The sequence below is a fragment of the Typopeltis vanoorti genome, chromosome 6 (assembly GCF_054136105.1).
Source record: "Typopeltis vanoorti isolate ZY-2024b chromosome 6, IOZ_Tvanoo_1.0, whole genome shotgun sequence".
NCBI lineage: Eukaryota > Metazoa > Arthropoda > Arachnida > Uropygi > Thelyphonidae > Typopeltis > Typopeltis vanoorti.
In genome coordinates this window covers 87,148,200-87,172,883 of record NC_143554.1, presented here as the reverse complement: position 1 = coordinate 87,172,883, position 24,684 = coordinate 87,148,200, and the positions used below count along the sequence as shown (strand labels likewise).

At 36.4% G+C, this 24,684-nt stretch overlaps 1 protein-coding gene across 2 annotated transcripts in view; it reads left to right on the top strand.

The window, feature by feature from the left end:
* LOC150105670 (uncharacterized) overlaps nucleotides 1-24,684 on the top strand; it is a 127,628-nt gene that overhangs the window by 19,080 nt on the left and 83,864 nt on the right. For both annotated transcript variants that reach the window (XM_090394988.1, XM_090394990.1), the window contains exon 3: nucleotides 9,063-11,403. In XM_090394988.1, the coding sequence (XP_090251114.1) occupies nucleotides 9,063-11,403 (2,341 nt within the window). The remainder of the gene's footprint in view (nucleotides 1-9,062; nucleotides 11,404-24,684) is intronic.

Below are 24,684 nucleotides of genomic sequence, written 5' to 3'. Positions count from 1 at the left end.
ATATTATCCTTCTCTTGGCAGCACTTGCCTTTACCAGTTTTATCTATATCACTTCAGCACATGAGAGGCTGTAAAGTCCATAGCAGATCAATGTCATATGCCACTAACTGAATGTTGTATTTATTCTGCCTAATTTAAACTGCTTGTTCATTCCACACTGTTGACGATGTACTGTTATTTTCAGTATGAAATATTTACTGCTAATTTTGAATACATCTCACTGTGTCTAGCTGTTTTCATATTCTGCTTTGTTATAACTGAAATCAGTTTAAGCCAATTTACTTCTAATATCTGGATCAATTAGTTTGTAAAATTCTTCATTTCTTCCATAGCATGCTGATTGACTTTCATCTCTTTGTAGCATTTGGAGAGGACTGGGGTGAGGCAGATTGAGCAATAGTTTGAATGGTAAGGATCTGTCACCTTTCCTTTGGAATAGGTTGGACATGGACTTATTTCCAGGCTGTAAGGTAGATGCCTGTGAAGTAAAAGAGCATAAAGAGGCAACATAAAAATAGAAGTAAACTCTGGAGTGCAAATCTTCAGCACAATTGGAGGAATGCTGTCATGGTCAGGAGACCTTTTGGTCAAATTTGGACAAGATTTTTCTGATCACTTTCTGGTGAAATGTCAGCGGAGGCATTGGGTGTTGCAAATTTAGAATGGTTGGGGGATATTTAGCAGAATCATCTGTGACAATGCAATAGATCCATCTGGTTGCTGTAGCTGTTACTGCTTTGGCAAGAGACCAAAATGCATGGCTCTCATTTGGGCACAATGCAAGTTTCCTGTTTTTGCCTCTTCAGAAATCAATTTTTGATTCACTGATGATTTTGTTGCAGCTGTTTTGGGCTTTGCTGTAAGCTGTGAGTGAAGGTGAAGTGTTCTAAGGCTTACTTAGGGGGTGGGAATTTAGCATGGGGGAATATGTTTCCATTCCATAGAGAATTACTTCAGTGATGTGTTCAGTGCATATGCTTGGATTGGAAAGTCGAAAGCACTAATCTAACCAAGGGAATTAGTCATAGAAATTCCGACAGTTATCCCATCTCACTTGGCATTCTTTTAATGGCAGATGACTCTTGGTTAAGAATGGTTGTGTGGGTGTTGCTTGGTGAGGGAATAGATAAACACAAGGTTGTGGTCTGAATTATCTAAGGGAGATATAACCTATACAGTAAATTTTGAGGGAAGAAGTCTAGAGTAGTTGGGGTTATCTAGTACTCTGGTGGCATGCAAACAATTTGTGTAAAGCCATTTGTGATAGCAAATGTATCATCATCTGTGTAGTTGGAGAAGGAAAGCCATTGTATGGTGGATGTTAAAATCTCAGAGGAAGATAACCTCACTCCTAGGAAACTCGGACCGAAAGACATCGACTTTCAAGGAGAGGAAGTCAGAGTTCAGAATGGTTGGTGGCATTGGAGAGCAACGTAGATAGCATATGAATTTGACAGAGTGGAGCAGATCGATTTTCAACCAAAATAGATTGTGATCGGATGAGTCTAAGTTGAATCTTCTCTGGCATAGAGCAAACGTATACCCATATATTACCCTTGAGACAAAAGGAGTTGAAGAGTGTGTATTTGGGAAAATTGAGATGAGTAGTACTTGGAGAGGCTGATATTTAGATTTTTGTCAGAAAGAGCAGGTGGGGGTTTTGCAGACTGAAGGTGGAAGTGGACATTATTGAGGTTGGAGTTGAGACCATATATATTGAATATAGAAGTCTCTTTGGATTCTTGGAAGTTTTTCCACTTGGTTATACTATAAATTAAAGATACCAAGAAATTATATACTTGGTTTAATCCTTTATCCAAGTATAAGCAGACAAGTTTGCACCTGAACTATTTTCGGGACTGGGGCAACTCGTATATAGAAACTTTTGACTTCACATCACTTGCCTGATGAGACCTCAATAAAGGTCGAAACCAGTCTGAGTAGTGACCCTTCCCACAATGCATAGCATGATAGCATAGATGGCATTGGTGTAGTTACAATCAGTTGGTGGATTGAGTGGTGGAGACAGAGTTGTAAAGCAGGTGCCCTCCCTCGATGAGTCTCTGGACTTCCTGGAGGTGTCAAATAATAATAATGATACACACCGTAAGGATATGTGCTTTGCATTATGGGATACTAAGGCAAGTGATGTGCAGTCATAAGCTTCTATATACAAACTGCCCCAGTCCTGAAAATAGTTAAGGCGCAAACTTGTTTGCTTATACTTGGATAAAGGATTAAACCAAGTATATAATTTTTTGATATCTTTAATTTATAGAAGACTCTTTGGAGTTTGTTGTTGACCTAGTGAGTCATAAACATACCCTATGTAGTACCTGTACATTGGTTTTCAAACTGACTATTAACAGCACTCAATTTTTGCAGTAGTATTCATCTTTTGTAATCAATTCATCTTTTGCCATGTTTCATCACCTCTTTGTTGTTTTCTTCCAGGTGTTGGTGAAGTCATTGTTCTTCTTCATGCTGGCTGAAGGTAAAGTTGGATGGGGCTTGTATACATGAGTGGAGAGAATTAACTTTGAAGTTATTCACATGATTTTTTTGCAATCAAAACGAGATTTTTTCATTAGTTTGATGTCTTCCTTCAGTGTAGAAGTTATGGAAAATTGCATTCTATTTTTTTGTTTTCGTCAAGTCATCAACACAGTGATGCTACAGAACTAAAATCAATGGCAGGTGATTTTCTGTCAAAATGGTGATTACAGATCTCTTTCAGCTTGGTTTCAGTTGATTTTATTTGGCAGGAGGGAGTTTCATTGATAGCGAGATACTGCTCCAAGCTTTCAGTGTGGTTTTCTAAGTTCAGGAACTGTTTCACTGAAGGGAAGTGAGTAGAAGAAAGAATGGGTTCAAATTCAGGAGAATTTCTGATTAATCTATAAATGTATACTGAGCACATTGACAATTGGCAACAAAATTTGCATATAGAAGGCCCTTAATTTTTTTTTTTTTTTTTTGACTGTGAAGTCTACAGCTGTGACACTTAGAATCATTGGATTTATATATGCTGGTCAGCTGCACTGCATTAGCTGTGCCCAGAACACACTATTGTTGTTGTTGTTGGGTTTTGATACCACCATCTTTGCTTTTTGCAGTAGGTATTAGCAGGTGTCAACTTCCTTGCTTACTCTTTGTATACTTCTCATGGAACTGGTTGTTACCATTCATCTTGTACTGCTTCCATAATGCCTTCTACTTTATCCATTTCACATCTGCTCTATTTAATTTCTTGACCTTTGGAATTCATTCTGATATTGCCTCCACCAGATAGTTCTTGAATAAGGCTCAAGCAGCATTCATTTGACACCCCATTTATAATAACATTGTCTGATGATATGATCAAATCCTCTGTTATTTATTGGCTAAGGTAGTTATCTCTCAGAAACTCCAGGCATTCATTCTCTTTGCCCTGGATGATGTTTCTTTATTCAGGTCTGTATACCATGATTTGTCTATACATTTCCTTCTCATTGACCATCACTTTACCATGCCTATATCAACACTGAACTAAAGATAAAGGTGAAAGTTTCTCTTTTGTGGTTGGCAGGAAATTAGAAATCCTGCTAATGGGAAGATATGTAGGTTTTAGATGACAAAACTTCTTCAAAATTCTGCTAATAGCTTTAGTGATTCCAGAAATATGTGGAATAGGAACTCTACATTCTAACGTGATATCTATCCTTGCAGGATTGTAAGAGTCCAAAATTTGCTCAATATATTGAGAGTTATAACCAGGAGTATGTGGAAAATTTTTTAACAACTGACCTGCTTAAAAAAAAAGTGTAGATTCTCTCTTTGTGAGAATTGCAATCCCTGAAAATATAAATAAATTCCATTGTCAGCAGACATCTGCTTGATTTTGCCTAGCCTGCTTCTTCTTAGGGTAATTATTTTATGGTTCATGACAATTCTAGAATACAAGACTTTGTATTTATGAATGTTTGTTGAAAATAATATTTCTGTAAAATTACTAGTGGAGATGGTCCCTACACAAGCTCCCCCCCTGTGCACAGGGAAGGCATGGGGGGGGGGGAAGAAATAACTAAGGGTGCTGAAATAAGCTTCTTTTGGCTGGATTTTCCATGTCATCATACACAAGCCCAGATGCCACTAGTTATTGTGGATTGACGTTTGTGCTGCTCCACAGTTCATGTTCATGGTTCTTTTTAACAACCAGCTCACAAAATTCTTGAAAATTTGATGAGCTTGCACAAGCAGTGTGAGCTGGCTTTAACACTACTGGTTTTGACCATTTCATTGAGAAGCTCTTGCTGCAGAGATGAAGATGAGAAATTAAATGTGTGCTCTGTTGGCAAAAGTTCTAACAACTCCAACCTTCTAGCAGAAATGGTGATCAGAATCTGTTTCTTTTGGTGAAGGTGGGTTTGTAGCAAACACTGATGAACTACCGTATTTACCGGTGTATAAGATGCACTTTTTTCCCTTTGAAAATGGGTCTGAAAAACAGGGTGTGTCTTATACGCCGATACTCAGTTTTTTATTACTTTCATTTCTGGAAATTTTCTCTTTTGAATTATGCAATTTCTTTCTTGCTTCCTTGCGGTGTGTGAGAACATTCCAGTTACGTAGAGTTCGGTGGATGCGCATGTGCTGTCATCGACGATCACAGCTGTTAAATTACAGATATGCCGTTAAATTTTCTATAAATTTCTTGGCAAATTATGGCTGAAAAACATTGTTATTGCTACAATATTGCATACAAACTACATTGCGTATGCTAAAGAACATGAAAACAGGGCTGCAGAGGCATTTTGGGCCACCCCTCCCCAACTGAGAAAATGATAAGAACTTAGCAGAATCAGGAAGAGGATCTAAAAAAAGCAACTCACAGTAAACATAACCTATGAAATGGAACTTCAAAATGGCCAGAATAGAGGGAGAACTGAATACTTGGATTTTAGACCACAGAAAAGCGGGATTTTCAGTGTCTACAAAAATGATTATTCATGAAGTGAAAGCGATAGCCACTAACAGAGGGATCACCAACTTTACTGGATCAACATCATGGTGTTCAAGATTCTTGAAGAGAAACCAGCAATGTATGCGGACTAAAACAAAAATATCACAAAAGATGCCAGCTGAATATGAAGAAAAAATTATTGAATTTCATTATGTAAATTCATTATAATATTCAGTGATAAAGTTTTTTTCCTAAAAAATGTGTACAAAAAAAGGAAGGGGGGTGCGTCTTATACGCCGGCAAATATGGTAATTACCGGAGACTATATGGGTAAATAGGATATTTAAGAACAGTATGTTAGAACTATCCTTTTCCATAATGAATTGAATTTGTGGATCAAGATAGATATGTTGTTGTAATTGTAGTGTGTGATGATAGTGGAAAAACAAGTTATCCTTCAGATGGTTTACATAATAATTAGCCTAAGGAAGTGAAAGAGAACTCCCCATGGCCATGCCTTCAGACTATTTATAGATCTTATTTTTCAGCTCATGTAACTTGATAATATAACAGAGTCAGATATCTTCACCATATTAAGAGGAAAGTCTTCAGATAACAGCTAAATACTTTCAATTAAAGAGATGATTGTAAATAGAGACAGGATCAGATTAAAAGGTTGTATGTAAATGTCTTTTTTTTTATTTAATTATTATTATTTTTTGAAAACATTTGAATTTTTGATAAACAATCGATTTGGAATATCTGATGTGTGCACTTGATAAATGTGATAAAAATTTTGCCACTCTGTATGTAGGATAGTTGATATTGTGAATAGGTCTCTTGCATGTGTATAGTGAACAATGGGACATCCTCTATCCTCTCCTTAGGCTAATTATTATTGAAACCATTTGGAGGATACCTTGTTTTCTGTCATTTATCCTCAGCCTTCCTTTTGCATGTGCTAATAGACTATGTATTTGCTATCTGGCCTCATTCAAAAATGCACCATTTTCTTGCAACAAATCAGGAGTATTCACTATGGAAAAGGAGTTATGGGAGTTTACTATTCTTAGACATCCAACTTCTTTTTATGCGATTCCTTACCACAAAAGTTTGTAAACCTAAAGAACATTAGTATACTGTGAGTGGGCTTTTATATATATTTTTATATACTTTTTGATATATTATTATTATTTTGTATTTTTTAAATTCATATTTGAAATAATCCAGAAACAATGCTCTAGAGACTGAACATGAAATATTTTCAAGCTACCTTAGGGTAATCAGGGCTGTGGTCTCACAGTAGGTAATGAAATTCGTCAACCAACTAAAAACATTCACAAACATCTATACCCATGGACGGATTCGAATCTGCAGCCTGTTTGTTGGAGAGCAGATATTCTAACAACTCAGCTAACCTGGCTGAAGTGTCAAAAACTCGGCAAACTTTTTTGTCCAGCATTATTTATAGTGTTAATCATAGACGGGACACATTATATCAAGCAGTACATAGTCTGTATAAGTCAGCAATTGATGCAAGCAAAGTGTTTTTATGGTAGCAGGGCCAGAAAACAAGAGGTCATCCCGGAGGTTGAATAAAGGTAGATTATATTTTTCACTTGGAGAATGGCAGTTGAATAGAATGGGTGGCCAGAATCAGTTGCGGGTGCTCTATCTGCTAATGGGTTCAAGAATAGTTATGATATATATTGTGAAGACAGTCTGGGTCTCCCACAACTAGTCTTTGTACTCCATGGAGGTTCCCGAGCACTAATAATAGTATGATTTATTTCTCCCTTTTTTTTTCCTTTTCACACTGTCACTATTTTCCAGGAATAGATTCTATTTGTGAAAGCAAAATCAGGTTTCTTTTTAGATGAACACTCTTTACTATATATTTAGTTCATTAATACTTTTATAAAAATGACTAACATTGAGCAATATTTTTTTCTTATTTCATGTTCTGCACATTATAGTTTCATAGGTCTCATGAAATTTTATAATGATATGTTATGTGAGGGAGCCTCTGTAGCTCACTTGGTATTGTCAGTAGCTTTGTTTGGAAAGACCCAGGTTTGAATCTAAGCCTTATAAAGTTTCTTTAAAAGATTCTTTATTGGACAGTAAGCTGCATACCAAAATATATACCATATTTTTTGGACCATAAGATGCACCTTTTTATATAGAAAAATTGACTTAAAATTGGGGTGCGTCTTATGGACCGAAGGTAACATTAAAACACGAATCTTTACACTGTACCGAAGCTGTTAGCAAAGTTCAATTACTGATGCAATATGTTAATAAAATTAGTAAGTACGCCACTAAAGGTAGGTACCTTTAGTGTACCAGCGAGATAACTTAGGTTATCTCGCTGCATGTAGGTTTGAGTTTTGGATTTAGAGCGTCAATAGTCATTAGTGTGTAAACATATGTGCTTTTGTATGGTTCGTTTGAATTATTTTTTATAAGTCGTTAAAATTTTTATCTTAAAATTAGAAAAAACTAGTGTAAAACAAAAAACGTGAGTTATAAATTAAATGTGATAAATTATGCAAAACAATATGGAAACAGCAGCAGAAAGACATTTTGGTCACCACCAACCAAAAAAATGGTTCGCTAGTGGAGAAAACAAGAGGAACAATTAAAACTGCTATGTAAACACAAGAAAACATTCCGTTTGCACCTAGAAAAATGGCCAGAATTAGAAGTACAAATGAAAAATTGGGTAACAAATCATCAAAACATGGGAATATCTGTTTCTACGAAAATGATAATTTTTGAAGCGAAACGATGGGCAACTGCTAATGGAATTTTAGATTTTACTGGATCACCGTCTTGGTGCTTTAGATTTATGAAAAGACACGGGTTATGCATGCGTACAAAAACCTCTCTAGCCCAAAAAATGCTGGCTGACTATGAAGCTAAAATTATAGAATTCCATAGATTTGTCATATCAGCAAGAAGGAAATTTAACTTTGAGCTTAATCAAATTGTGAACATGAATGAAGTGCCTCTAACTTTTGATGTTCCTTTAAATCTCACAGTAGATTCAAAAGCCACCAAATCAATAGTGATCAAAACAACAGGTCACGAAAAAACTCACTACACTGGTTTTAACTTGTTATACGGACGGAACAAAACTACCCCCCATGTTAATCTTCAAGAGAAAAATGTTACTGAGAGATGAAATTCCTCGTGGCATTATTATCCACGTTCAAGATAAAGGCTGGATGGACGAAACAGGAATGAAATTATGGATACAAAAGATATGAGCAAAATGTCCAGGTGCATTGTTTGAAAAGCCTGCAATGTTAGTGTAGGATCAATTCAGAGTGCATAAAACAGAATCAACCAAGAAGCTTCTAAAAGAAATGAATATAGAATTAGCTGTCATTCCTGCAGGCCTTACAAGTCAATTACAACCCTTGGATGGATCTATTAATAAACCATTCAAAAATTTTATGCTGGAAGAGTGGAACAAATGGATGGCAAAGCCAAATCATGACTTTACAGCAACAGGACGCATGAAACGGCCACAATTTCAGAAGTATGTACCTGGGTGAAAAATTCATGGAAAGCTGTGAAAGAAGAGACGATTATAAAGTCATTTAAGAAATGTGGGATAAGTAATGTGATGGATGGTACTGAAGATGATGCAGTTTTTAAAGGGAGTGACAACAATAGTTCAGACGAAAGTAACACGAACGGTGACATTAACGAGACGAGTGATAGTACCGAGAGTGAAGATGAACTGAATATTGCTAATACAAATGATTGTAACAATAAATAAAAATTAAGTAAGAATTTGTAAATATCTTTATATAATAAAATATTTTTTCTAAAAATCATCTCATAAATTTGGGGTGCGTCTTATCATCCGAAAAATACGGTATATTAGTAAAATGCTAATAATGAATATCAATTTTATAGAAACTAAACTTTGATGCTACTTGCTCACCATTTGGAAATTATATGTGAAGAGTGATTTTTTATTTTTTTTTTGTAATTTATGTAAAGAGTAATATTTTTGTAACTGAACTATAATTTTCAAGTTTATTTCTAAATATAGTTTATTTGTTTAAATGGATTTACATACTTAAATATGATTTTTTTTAAATAGCTCTTCGAGTTCCATTTTGCCTTTTATTGATGAGGATGAAGATGAAATATTTTTTGGCCCAATCAGTGAAAAAGAAAGAGACAAAATTAAACAGTATGGAGGGCGTAAAACAGAAATATATTATCCTGATTTTAGACATAACAGTGAATCTGTTGGTAGTACTCAAAGTGAAACATATGAAGACACATTTAGTGCTGAAGATTATCTTAGTAATATTGAACACCATGAAACTAGTAATAAAAATTCAAATGGCAAAAGTTCAACAATAACATGCAATACTCTGTCATCAGAGATTAATGAAAGTAGTAAGGATCTGTTTTATAAATCTGGGATCACAAGTGATATTCCTAGTTTAACATCCAATATTAATAATAATAGTAGTAGTTACAACCCATTTCCAATTAAGAATGACATATCCAACTTATGTGATGCAAATAAAATTTCTGAAGAATCACTTGGGATAGTAAACCATCCAGTGGAATCATATGTACATGAGGATTATTCTGTTTCTGATCATTGGAATAATACACAAAACTTCACAGACAGTTTAATAGAGCAGCATTCTTCTGATAAGTCAGAAATGCTCACAGAAAATTGTAAAAATGATTCCCTTGATAAAAGTAATGAAAATTTGTTATATGACATTGCATCTAAATTGAATGAGTATCATACGAATGACATTATCACTATAGAAAGTAAATACAATTCTGAAATGAAATATGATGCAAAATTAGAAAATAAGATAATCACTGATAATAAATACAAAGTAGATAGTTATATGCATGATAGATGGAGTGAAATAATGGCAGTTAGTGATGGAATTCTTGATGAGGAATTGCCCACAGTTTCTGAGAGCATTTTATTCCCACAGAACAAAGCAAGTTTGTTAGTTGAAGCTGCTGACCATAAACATTACTTAAAAAGTTCAGATCTATCTAAATGGGCTGGATATTGTGTAGATAAAAAGGAAAGTTTGATTGAAACTCATGATATGTCCTTTGCTGATGTTCCAAAGCAAAAAGATGACTTGAATAATTCTTCAGATTTATATATTGGAGCTGTCAGTGAACAAGACCATTATAAAATGAAAGGTGTACTGATTGATGCACTTGATGTTTCCTGTATAGATATTCTGAAGCAGAAAGATAACTTAAATAAATCAGAAGATTTATGTATTGGGGCTATAAATTGTAGAAACCATTATGAAGATAAAACAGAAAGCTTTTTGATCGATGCTCTTGATATTTCTTATACAAATGTACTGAGGCAGGAAACTAGCTTGAATGATTCTTCAGACTTAGATGTTCGGACTCTAAATTGTAGAAACAGTTATCAAGATAAAACAGAAAGCGTCTTGATTCAAGCACTTGATATTTCTTTTGCAAATGTACTCAAGCAAGAAAGGAACTTGACTAATTCTTCAGATTTATATGGTGCTGTAAAGGATAGAGACTGTTATGAAGATAAAAAGAAAAACTTGTCAAATGAATATCTTGATGTTTGTAGCACAGATGTTCCAAAACAGAAAGACAGCTTTAAATTTTCAGATTTGTGTGTTAAAGCTGTAAATGGTAACAATCATTATGATGATGAAAAGAAAAGTTTTCTGATTGATGCTCTTGATGTTTCCTGTGCAAATATTCCAAGGCATAAAAGTAACATGAATAATTCTTCAGATTTATATATTGGGACCAAGAGCAATAAGGTTTATTATGAAGATGACAAAGATAGCTTACTGATTGAAGCTCTTGATATTTCCTGTGCTCATATTTCTAAGCAGAAATGCAACTTAAATAATTCTTTCGATTCATCTGTGAGTTGTATAGACCATTATGAAGATAAACAATTTGCAGATTTTATTGATGAATATAAGGAAAATATTCCATTAAATATTGACAGTTCAGTACACTGTAATTATGTGAATACAGCATCTCCATTAACTCTTAGTAAACAAAGCAAATCTTATATCAGAACAAATACACAAACCTTATTCCCCCAAAATTTAAAAATGACTAATACACCTCATTTTAATGAACCATGTACTACAGACACATGGAATTCTCATAATAATAATTATTATTCAGAGAAGACAGAAGGTACTAAACCATTATTATGCACGTTTACTCCATCATCAAAAGAGAAGCTTCGTAATATACAGTTTCGTTCCGGAATTCCTCAGAAAATCTTTAATAACAAGCAGTCATCATATTTTAGCACGCCATTCAAAAGTAAGCCATTTCATTTTAAAACCCCACTAACAGCTCCGCAGGCAAGAAAACAGTTTTCATATAAAAAAATTACTCCAGTCAAAAAGTGGAATGTAATCAGTCCAGTTGCTCAGGTATGTTTTGCCATATTTCAATGCAAATGTATACATTAACACAGAGAGAATAAGACATACTGATAATTATTAATAATTTATTTAATAATCAGAGTGATACTATTTTTGTTTAAAGTGTTATATTTAAGATTTTGAAGTATAAGTGAGAATTCAGGCTTTAATACTTGCAATCAATTTAAACCACAACTATAATATATATACTCTAGAGTTTTTCCAGTAACTGAACATACTTTAACTAGCTTATATGATTTAATATTGTGCTGAAAAATGAAGGAAAAGTAAAAATGATAATATATTTTTATTTTAGGACAATTTTATATTATTATTATTATTAACATCTGACCTTCATGGAGTCAGAGACTCATCGTAGGAGGTAGTACACAGATATCCTGATGAACATTCCTGTTCTAGTGATTTTCACTAGTGAAATACAAATGACTACACTAAAAGCATAGCTAGGATTATGAAGATATACTAATTCTAGTCACAGACCTAATGATAAGACAAGAATTAATGTTAGGGAATTTGTTAATATTTTGGTATATATCCTCAAGGGATATACCAAACATTAATAATAATCTAAAGCAATTTCTATTTTATTATTAGTATTCTGTCAACAGTTTTCTTCCAAAATTGATCTGTTGTTTATTATTATCATCATCATCATCCCAAGACCCCATGGAGTCAAAGACTCATCTAGGAGGTCCTTTTGTCATACACACAGCTCATCATACTGCACCTGAAACACACTCAAATTCTCTGCAGACATTCCGATCATTCACAACTCTGCATGCAAAAATCCTACTTCCCCTGCTCACACCCTTCTTATACAGCTTCCAGGGATATCCTCTGGTTCTCCCCCCGATCTCCCACCATTTGCTGTAAAATCTCTCCAACATTGATCCTATAACAATCCCTTACTAACTTGTAGTTCTCTATCATATTACCCCCTCTTCCTCCTACCCACTAGACTCTGTAAATTGCATCTTCTCAACCTTTCCTCATATTCGACATTCCAGAGATCAGAAACTACCCTAGTAAGTCATCTCTGGACCCTTTCCAACATCTCTTCGTTCTTTTGAAAACCAGGTGACCAAATCTGTGGACAGAAGTCCACATGTGGCCTAATCAAAGCCTTATACAATGTAACAAGAATCTCTTTACTTTTACAAGTCAGTGTCCTCTGCATCATTTCCAGAATTCTTTGTATTGTCCTCACAATTTTGGCAATGTGTCCCCTAAATTTCAGACCCTTATCCACTATCACCCCAAGATCTCTAATTTCCCCCACCTCCAACAATATATCACACCGAGCATAAATTCTACATCCCATCTTTGTTTCCCAAATTTTAAAACCTTACATTTTGCAACATTGAACTCGCATCCCTATTTCCGCACCCATTCACTCAACTTATTCAAGTCTTCTTGTAAGGCCACAAACATCTCTGTTTTCATACTTTGTTCCAACTTTGCATCATCTGCAAACAACTGAATATCCTCATCCAAATCTTCGCCAATATCATTAACTTACAGGTTAAACAGCAATGGCCCTAAAACAGACCCCTGAGGCACATCACTAGTGCCTTTCCTCTTCCTGGATATTGTTCCCCCATACACAACTTTCTGATACCTATCAAATAGCCAGTCTCTGATCCAGTGCACTAATCTAATATCCAACTCCATATGCTCTAGTTTGACTATCAACTAATCATGCAGTAATCTGTCAAAAGCCTTTGTGAAATCTAAGTATACTACTGTGTATCCCTCTCCTCTGTCCAAGGAAGCCATCACCTTATTGTAATAAGTAAGTAGATTACTAAAACATGACCTCCCTTTAGCATATCCATGCTGTCCATCAAAGATAATTCCATTGTTGTCAACTCACTTCTGAATCCTAGTTCTCACCAGCTTCTCCAACAACTTAACCACAACACCTGACACACAGATAGGCTTATAATTCGATGCCTGAGTTCTATCACCTCCCTTATGAAGCGGCACAATCTTGCCTTCTTTCCACTCCTTTGGAACTCGACCCAATGCAAGACTCATATCAAAAAAATATGTCAAGCCAGACCACAAACACTTTTATCAACAAGGATGTTTTATTAACGTTAATATTTCGCTGATTTTCCAATCAGCATCATCAGAGCACAACACACATGTAAACGCGACAGTGAGTGAAACAATATAATTGCAGAAAGACAAAAGATCTAAAGTCCTAGTTTTGGCGCCCTCTAACGGAAAAAAAAAAAAAAAAAAAAAAAAAAAAACCAGCAGTTATCCAGGCGAGTTTAGCGCTTCTTCGAGAACAAATCGCCGCTACTCGCATGGAGCTTAGTAAGCTAAACAGCGCTATCACAGCTCTACAACAAGAACTAACTAACGTGTTAAATCTTGAAATATGGACGGTCCTACAGCAGATCTCCGAAGTTGCAGCAAAAAAATAATTCACAAAAGTTAAAAGCAAGCACCTAAAAAAATTTGAACTACTACAACAGCGCCAACATACGAAGTCCCGACCGCAACTTCGACGAGACCACGTGGTCGTAAACCTATCGTCGGAAACACTCACTGAAGAAGCCAAGAACGCCCTCAGTTTAGGACATAACTTTGCCGTCGCGCCCAAACAAATTCCTAAACTCGAAATTATGATGAAAGTAGAACGGGGTATCCACGATCTTCCGCCAGCAATGGCCAACAACGTGCGACTAGACATAGCAAGTATTATAAACAAAGCTAAGCCTCCAAAAAGTAATATACCACATAAGCAAATAACTGCCCTAAAAAAGTTATACAATAATAAAAATATTATTATTACAAAAGCCGATAAAGGAAATGCAACAGTTATCATGAATAAAGAAGAGTATAACAAAAAAATGCAAGATCTCATATGTGACAGTTCTACGTATCAAAGTATACATCGAGACCCTACAATGGCGCAAAAGAAAAAAGTCCGAAAATTACTAAAAAAAGTGACATCATGGCCCAAAGAAATCATCAGGAAAATAAAACCAATTCATGTTAAAACACCCCGCATTTATGGATTACCAAAAATCCACAAAACTAATGTTCCCCTACGCCCCATAGTTGATAGCATAGATAGTCCCACATATAAACTGGCCCGGCATTTAGCTAAGTCGCTTGCCCCTCTTACTGGCAACTCCTCTACTTTTGTAAAAAATTCTATCCATTTCAAAACATTGGTTAAAAATCTAATCCTAAAAAATTCAGACATAATGGTTAGTTTCGATGTCACCTCCCTATTTACCAATGTACCACTTATAGACACTCTTGAATTAATCAAGTCTAAATTTCCCCCAGATATTTTTGAATTATTTCAATTTACCATGAATGCAGGTTACTTTACATGGGGGGGGGAAATTCTACAAACAGATTAATGGTACTGCTATGGGTTCCCCCCTCTCCCCCCCGTTAGCAAATTTTTACATGGAACACTTTGAAAACAAAGTACTTACCACAGCTACATACAAGCCACTAGTGTGGTTGCGCTATGTAGATGATGTGTTTGCCATCTGGCCCCATGGACAAGACACTTTGGATGCTTTTGTCACCTACCTAAACAGCCAACACCCCAAAATTCACTTCACAGTAGAAAAAGAATCAAATAACTGTTTACCATTTCTTGACACATTAGTCACCCGCCTTTCAGATGGATCACTATCTTTTTCTATTTACAGGAAGCCTACACACACAGGAAGATACCTACATAAACAATCACATCATCATCCAGTCCAACAGTACGGCATTTTAAAAACACTGACACACAGAGCCAGAGCCATTTGTTCTAACGATACAGCTCTGACCACTGAACTCCAGTACCTGCGCCATACGTTCTTAGCCAACGGCTACAATCCCTACAAAATAGAAAAAATACTACATAGGCCCATTACTTTGCCCCCCCCTAATACACAAGAATACAACATGACCATTTCTATTCCCTACATCAGAGGTACATCGGAAAAGATAGCCAAAGTATTGGTGAAACATGGCCTTCGCACCACCTTCAAGCCTCATGTCAAGCTGGCAACTCTGATCCGCTCACCAAAGGATAAACTTCACCCTTTAGCACACCCAGGAGTGTATGAAGTTCCATGTGACTGTGACTTGGCCTATTATGGGCAAACAGGAAGATCAGTGAACATCCGCCTGGAAGAACATGAAAGATACATTCGCTACTATTACTATGGCAAGTCGGGACTGGCAGACCACGCTTTGGACACTCCTTCACACAGGATTAGATGGAGAAAAACGAATGTGCTATTTAGGAGTCGTTATAGATCTGAAAGACTATTTTTTGAGTCAGCAATGGCTTTGAAGAATTCTCCCAACCTTAACAAATATGGTTGCATTAATTTGCCAAAAATTTGGGAGACAGTTATCCTAAGAAAAACTCCTGGATAACTGCTGCTGCTTTTTTTTTTTTTTTTTTTTTCATTAGAGGGTGCCAAAACTAGGACTTTAGATCTTTTGTCTTTCTGCAATTATATTGTTTCACTCACTGTCGCGTTTACATGTGTGTTGTGCTCTGATGATGCTGATTTGAAAATCAGCGAAATATTAGCGTTAATAAAACATCCTTGTTGATAAAAGTGTTTGTGGTGTTGTTAATACCGTGAAAAAAAAAAAAAATAAAAAAAAATTAATGAATAACCAGCAACGCCTAAGCTTATCAGTTAGATGTCAAGCCAGACGTCAACTCCCTGGCACATTCCTTCAGAATACGTGGTGATATATTATCAAGTCCCATAACCTTATTAACATCAAGTTTGCTCAATTCTCCCATACACCTGTTGCTTACTTGCAGTCAATCTCTCCTCCCCATCATCAATTGCTCTCAATCTCTCTATGATGTCACATTCACAATAGTGAAAGACCTTTATGAACTGCTCATTAAGTATCCATTATATCGTCTGCAACAGCTGTTCTTATACCATTTTCTCCAATCATTGTCATATTTCCATGATCATTCTTTTTTTTGCTGGCTACATATCGAAAGAACTCCCTAGGATTCTTTTTTGGCTTCATTAGCTAACTGCTGCTCATATTTCACTTTTGCTACCCTTACCAACCAAGTCACCCTTCTTGCCTGGTCTTTGTAATCCTCATGGAATTGGTTATTACCACTTCCCTTATGCTGCCTCCATAATGCCTTTTTTTTTTCTGTATCACATGCTTAATCTCGTCATTTGTTCCATTTCACACCTACCTTATTTTTACCTTCTGATCCTTGAAATACATTTAGACATTGCTTCTACTAGATAGTTCTTGAATATCTCCCAAACTGCATTGATCTCTTTTCCAACTAACTCTTCATTCCATGCTACACCTGCATGGAATGAGGAGTTAGTTTGTCTCCTGAGCTCTTCATAATCACCAGCCTTATAGTTCCACATATACCCTATTCTCACAGAGGTCCTAACACTGCTGGCAATCACCATTTATCTCTGATTTGATCAGGCTATTACTCATTCCTAGAGCAGTACTGCATTATTCCATCTATATCATAGTCATTGTCTGTGTCTTTCCTGCCATGTTTTATTCAAACACTTCCTTTTTCTATCATTCTGTTTAAGCAATAATATCATCTCAGATTAACTCTCACAACAAACTCCTTGGAAGTATCAATAATAATGATGATGATCATTTTTCCTAAATATGTTTTAATATTTCTTTCTTTTCTAATATCTTCATTCCCTTATTTTTCTCAGTAGGCCGTTATGTATGGTTTCTAGTGTGGCAAGTATCTTATTTCTAAATGAACTCTCAGTCAGAATCGCATTAAATTTCATTTGGACACTCCTTATGTTTTGGCTGATTTTTCTCTTGTTCCATATAAATTTAATTCACACAGTGGTGTTATTTATTCTATTATCTAGTTCTGTATCCCTTTCTGCCCTAGTGATTCCAATTGGAATCACTAACTGTCTTGGCTTTCGTAGCCCATATTATGTGGCGAATGATTCCAATTGGTATCGTACATCGTAGTTCCATTTCTTTAATATAATAACAGGTATGTATTATACCCCCCCCAAGTCCTGCTATGCTGCCTCACCGTGGCGAGGGGGGGGCCCTGGGCGGGATGGGCAAAGCACGTCGGGAGTATCATTACTCCTGGTAGGTCCTCCCAAGGCGTGAAGGCGATCCCACTATGCCCAGCTAAATGCTAGCAGGCGAAGACAGAAGAGGAGATTGGCACCATCTGTCTTAATTTAATGCCCATTAGACATTCATGGCGAAGGATTTAACACAGCACACCATGCCGGTTCAACAAGGTCCGCGTTGCCATTTGGTAGCAGCTCCAGGAGTGGCAATGCGAAATTAGCGACTGGCACTACCACTATCACTGACAAAAATAATGGAAAAACTGGATTCATATTCAGACTCTGCAACCATTTAATGACTGGAACTTGGAATATTAGGACTGCTACAATCAGGTCAACTCAAATTACTACAACACGAACTAAAAAGATATAAATGGACTGTTATGGGACTTTGTGAAATTCAATGCCCCAAAACAGGAGAGCTAACAACAGATGAAGGACAGTTGCTTTTTTACTCTGGATGTGACTGCAGCGGAAAGGAAGGTGTCGGGGATTTGATACACAAATCATCACGAAATTCTGTCATGGAATTCAACCCTATCAATAGCAGAATTGCTCTAGTCCGCCTGAGAGGAAAACCATTCAACATCACCATCATACAGGTCTGTGCCCCAACCACAGATCACGAGGACTCCGAAGTAGAGGAGTTTTATGGTCAACTTAATGCAACAATCACCAGAGTGAATAGAAAAGACCTTTTGATTGTACAGGGCGATTGGAATGCCAAAATTGGAACAGACATCAGCAAGGATTATCTCCCATTTGTCGGACCATATGGGGTGACAAACAAAAGAGGTTTTGAATTGATCAATTTTGCCTCACAAAATGAACTTACCATTACTAACACTCTATTTCCCCATAAACCTTCCAGAAGATGGACATGGACTTCCCCTGATGGCACAACACACAACCAAATTGACTTTATCCTTGTAAGCACAAGATTTAAAAACTCCATCAACCTCACTAGAACCAGATCATTTCCTGGAGCCAATATTGGCAGCGACCACAATATGGTCCTCCCTACTGTGAATATGAAAATGAGGGAAAGATTACTTACAAAATCAACTCGTAAAAGATATAATATAGAAAAATTAAAAGATCCCCAAATAAATACACTATATAAATACAAATAAAACAAATTTTTGACAGAAGCTTCAAGAAACATAATAGTATTGAATCTAAAACCAAATACTTCTCACAAAAGATAACTGAGACAGCTGAAGAAATCCTTGGATACAAAAGGAAAATAAATAAACCATGGATAACCAACAATATTTTGGAACTATGCGACGAAAGAAGATATTTGAAATCTCATATTAATAGTGGTGATAATAGAGAACAGTATAAACATATTACTAAGATTATTAAAAAAGAAATCAAACATGCTAGAAACTTATGTATATTGGATGAATGCAAAAATATAGAAGAGGATTTAAATAAAAATAATTCTAAAAGTGCTTTTCAAATTATCAATAAGCTAACCAAACCTTTTACCGCAATTAATTGGAGCATAGAAGATGAAGATGGAACTAATATCACGGATAACCAGAAAATAATTGATAGATGGAAATGTTATGCAACCAAGCTTTTTCAAAAGGACCCTCAACTGACCGATGATATTTTGGACGGAATTTTGCCAGGAGGTTCAGAGGAAGGAGATTACCCGATATTAAAAGAAGAAGTTATTGCAGCAGTTAGCTCCTCAAAAATTGGAAAATCACCGGGAAGTGGTGGTGTCACAGTGGAACTGATACGCGAAGGAGGTGACATCATCATAGACACCTTGCTAAATTTATTCCATGACGTATGGAACACAGAGACTTGGCCTTCTGATTGGCGGACTTCTGTCCTTGTGCCTATCCCTAAAAAGGGAAACAGCAATAAATGTAGCAACTATAGAACAATAAGCCTTATTAGTCATCCAAGCAAAATCTTGTTAAAAATACTATTGTCAAGAATCGAAAAGAAAATAGAAAGCAGACTATCAGATGAACAAGCAGGTTTACGGAAGTCCAGAAGTACAATCGACTATATTTTTACAATACACATACTAGGCGAAAAATACATAGAACATAACAAAATAATCTGTCACAACTTCTTAGACCTTCAAAAAGCTTTTGACTCAATATGGAACGAGGCATTATGGAAAAGTTTAGAACATTATGGTATTGACAACAAAATCATTAGGATTATTAAATCTCTTTATTCCTCATCTGATATGAGAATTGAAATTAAAAATTACAGCAGTGAACCGTTCCGGCAGAACGGGGGGGGGTAAGACAGGGATGCATCTTGTCCCCTCTTCTTTTTAATTGTTTTCTGGAATATGTCATAGATGACGCTGTTTATGAATATGACACTGGAATAGTAGTTGGCGGACTAAGAATAAATAACTTGAGTTTTGCTGACGATATCGATCTTCTGGCAGAAAGTGAAGAAGAATTACAAGAGATAACCAGCCATGTTTTCGGAACATTAAAAAATGGATTATACATAAACCTACAAAAAAAAAAAACAATGATAACCTCAAAATCAGACATTGAATTCTTAAAGATACAAATTGGCAATAAGCAAATTGAGAATGTAAAGAAGTTCACTTATCTAGGAAGCACGTTGAGTCAAGATGGTCATTCAAAAACCGACATTAAATACCGAATTGCTAAGGCACCCGTGGCCGTACAGAAGTTAAAACCATTGTGGGGAGATAACAGAATAGCAATCACAACCAGACTAAGACTAATTGACACCTTGGTGAATTCTGTCCTTTTGTATGGTTGTGAGGCCTAGACTTTATTGAAGGAAGATGAGAGGAGACTCCTGTCTTTCGAAATGAAAACACTTACAGAAGACTTTTGAGAATTCCCTATACCGCTCACGAAACCAATGAAAATGTCCGAAAACTGATTGACTCAATAGATGGGAGAAAAACGGAAAATATTCTGACAGTCATCAGAAGAAGACAGATGAAATGGTTCAGACATGTGGAGAGGGCTAATGGCATTCCAAAGCAAACCCTAGAAGGAATTGTTCCGGGATCAAGGGTTAGGGGCCGACCTCGATTAAAATGGACTGATAACATCAAAAAAAATGGACAAATTCCTCCCTTTCTCAACTGACATCAAGAACAAGAGACCGAGATGACTGGAGGAGGCTAGCAAAGAGTATCACCTGCCAGCCATGAATGACCCAACGGTTCATTTAGGACTATGGGAGAAGAAGCAGATGTATTATACGTATAAATCTTACCAATATCAGTTTTTAATGACTTAGTAGAATAATATGCATATATTGGATTATAGAGTATAAACTCAGAAGTTGAATATTTTTTGTTACCAGAATATAATGATTCCATATGGAATCAGTCGGTCAGAATTCCTATCCTGAAATGTATTTTTCATCAAAATACTTGATACTCTTGCTTTTATAGACCTAAAGACAAAATAAATAGAAAGATAAAATTTTTTCACTTGGAAAAAAAAATTCAGGTCAGAAAGGGTTTTAATTGCTACTGTTATTAAACTTTTCTAAATAGCTCAAGTGTGTAGCCTGTTCTACAGGTTCACTGTTAATACAGTTGATATTTTCTGTTTCCTTGCTTGTTTGTATATCTTTATATTGCTGATTTGCTCACCAAATTTATCACAGCAGTTATTTAATTTGGTTAAAGATTCTTGAAGAGACTTGTAGCTGATTTAATTAAGAGGAGAACATGAACTGTCTTGATATCATTTTTTTATAGATTGAGTCACTTTTCTTATAATGTAGTCTATATTTTATAAATAACAGTAGGGATAGACTACATCCATGCTTTACGTCTAAGTTAACATCAAACCATCTCCTCTTCCTGTATTTGCTTTGATTCCAATTGCTGATTTGAAACTTAAGGGTTCCATACAGTTTTATGTTTTGAATAGTTTTCCCCTCTTACCTTATCCCTTATCCCCAGGGTCAACAAAACATAAATGGAAATCATTATAAGATAAATGTCTGGTCTTGGTAACTCCTATTTGACCTAAACAAAGCCTGTTCTTCACCATTTTTTTCATTTCATGAGTTTTCTTAATATTTTCTCAAGCATACTTTCATGCATCTTTCTAGTTATATCATACTAACAGATAGTTATATTGTGCCAGGAGAGGTATATAACTATCATACTTCTCTTAATACACACACATGTAGGAAAATTCCTCTATAATTATCAAATCCAGCTTTATTTCGCTTTGTATAAATTGGTGAAACAAGAGTGTCCTAACACATATATTTGGGATTAAAACTTCTGACAAGAATGAAACATTATGGTGTAGTCATTGATTTAAGCATTTTAGGTTCAGTATCATCTACTCTTGCTTTACACATTTCAGTTTCTAATAACTTTTTCTGTCCTTCAGTACTGAAATGTACTCATCATTGTTTACACAATATTTTCTATCGCACACATCTATTTCTGGATACCTCATTGATTAATTTTCATAGTAATTATATCAAAAACTATAATGTGAGAGAATTTGTCCAATGTGATGTGTGTGGAATGTATGCATTCCCGAATGAGGCTGGAGTATGGATTGAAAGTGATAGTGGTGGGAGAATGTGTAGAAAGTGTATGCAAAGTGAGGAGTCGAAGTATGTGTCAGGTTGTGAGACAGTTATGGTTGAAGAAAGCCAGAATGCGAGTGAAAATAGCGGCTCGATAGGGAATTGCGGTGTACAAGATGGCAATGTGAGCGGTGATCTAAGAAAGAGTGAGGGCAATTATACAGAAAGAGAAAATGGTTTGAATGATAAAAAAAATGAGGAATTATTTGTAGGAAGTGAGATCGCTAGGCTGCGCGCAGTGATACAAGATGCGCAGCGGCAATTAGAGCACCTGCAAAACTCTTTCCAGAGTGATTCGGCTAACGTAAATAAACAGCGTGGGCGAGTTTCCGAAATGAAGGAGAGAGTGTTGTATGGTGACTCGTTATTAAGAGGAGTAATAGATGGGAGTGTAACTAAATTGTACTTACCGGGTGCGAAATTTAAGGATGTAAGTGAGAGCATTAGAGTGCAAAAACAGAGGGTGAAAGAAATAACAATTGTGGCTGGTACGAATGAATTGAAAGGTGATAAATTTTTTATGAGAGAGGACTTGAAAGTATTGTTAAAGGTAGCGAAAGAAAAGAGTGACAGAGTTAGAATGGTGAGTCTATTACCGCGGTATGACAGAGAGGATTTTAGAAGGAGGGCCATAATCGCAAATGATATTATGCGCAGGTTATGTGGATGGTGTGGTGTGGAATTTGTGGACGTGTGGAATGAGTTTGATGGGCGAAAGGACTTATACAAGATGGATGGCCTGCATTTGAATGGACTTGGTGTGCGGAGACTGGAAAAAGTGTTGCTGAATGAAGTGAAAATGGATGTGCAGAACCAGGAAAACTAGAACTACCAAGGAGGGGGGGAAGTGGATATCCAGACATCAGTGAGACAGTTGAGTGTAAAAATGTATATAATGTACCTGAACCAGCAATAAGGACAAAAAATGGGAATGGGATATTTAGAATAACGCATCAAGATAGGGGTGGGACAAAGGGAACTCTGCAATTCATATACTAATGCCAGGAGTATTAGGAACAAGAAGGAAGAATTTTTGGCCTTGATTGGCTCTTCCTGGCCACAGGTTATTGGCATTAGTGAAACATGGCTGACGGAAGATGATATAGTTAGTGGGATAGAATGTGTAGGTTATAGTATGTTTAGGAGGGACAGAGAGAATAAAATTGGGGGAGGGGTGTTATTGATGATAGCTGATGAACTGCAGCCAAGGAGAATTGAAGTATTGCAGGATAGTGAAAGGAGCTCATTTGAGGCTATTTGATGTGAGATTGATACTGGCAGAATAAAATATACAGTTGGGTGCTGCTATAGACCAGGTGATGGAATAGATGGTGGAGATGGTATGCATAAACAAATTGATGAAATGAGTGGAAGGAGGGTAATTATTATGGGGGATTTCAACTATGGCAACATTGACTGGAAGGAGGAGAGGACACATGTGAGGAAGGAAATGGATTTTATTCAATTATTAAGGGATAACTATCTGAAACAGCATGTAATTGAAAATACTGGGGGTGTGAGAGTGCTTGACCTGGTAATAAAAAAAAAAAAAAAATCAGCTAACGCCTTTTTATTCCCGTATATACAGGAGTAGGCGAGGCCATTTAGCCCTATCTAACTTTTGGAGACTGAGTGGGCAGTTCAATCTCCACTGGTACCCAATCAGAGACAGATGGCCCAAGGCTATCACTAATTAAGCGGTACGCAGTGAAGAGAGACGGCTCAAATGTGCCGCCATCTCGTGGTCTCTAACCCTAACACAATATATTTAATGTCTGAAATAATGTGGGTTCTATGGTCGATTTTCTTGAGTTTACAGGACGAAAAACCCGAGTTTCCGGGAGGAAAAACCTGCTTGCCCGTGCCAGAGATCGACTAACTCGGGAACCGGTCGAAAAAAGGCTTAGAAAAATTTCCTCTAGTCGCCGACTAGACTCGAAACCAAGACTTCCTTCGTCCGGCCTAACGCGGTGGTGTGCAAACGCCACATCCACTGAGCTACACAGGCTCTACTGGTAATAGTATCTGAGAATTTGACTGTAATGAATATGACCATGTTGCCACCTATTGGTGAGAGTGATCATAAGGTCTTGACCTGGGAGGTGGCTAAAGGTGTGAAATTTGTGATTAAGACAGGGTATATGTGGAATTACCGTGCTGGCAAGTATGACAAGCTTAGGAGATTGCTTGGATCAGTGCCATGGCATGTACAACTGCAAGGGCTGGACGTCGATAGAGCATGGGAAGTGATCAAAGAGCATTTACAGGAGGTTATGGCTGATTGTATACCTAAGGTCCGAATAGTGAAACAAGGAGGGGTTAAATGGATGAATAACACCATTGAGCTTGAGCTGCAAAAAAAGAAACAACTATGGAGGGAATTTAAAGAAAGGGGTGACCTGCAGGCACACGAACGGTATAAAGTACAGGCCAGAAGGGTAACGAGTGTGGTAAAAACAGCAAAAGCCGATTATGAAAGGAAACTAGCTATGCAAGCAAAAGAGAATCCCAAACAGTTCTTTCAATATGCTGCAAGCAAGAAAAAAACTGTACATGGCAAAATGAT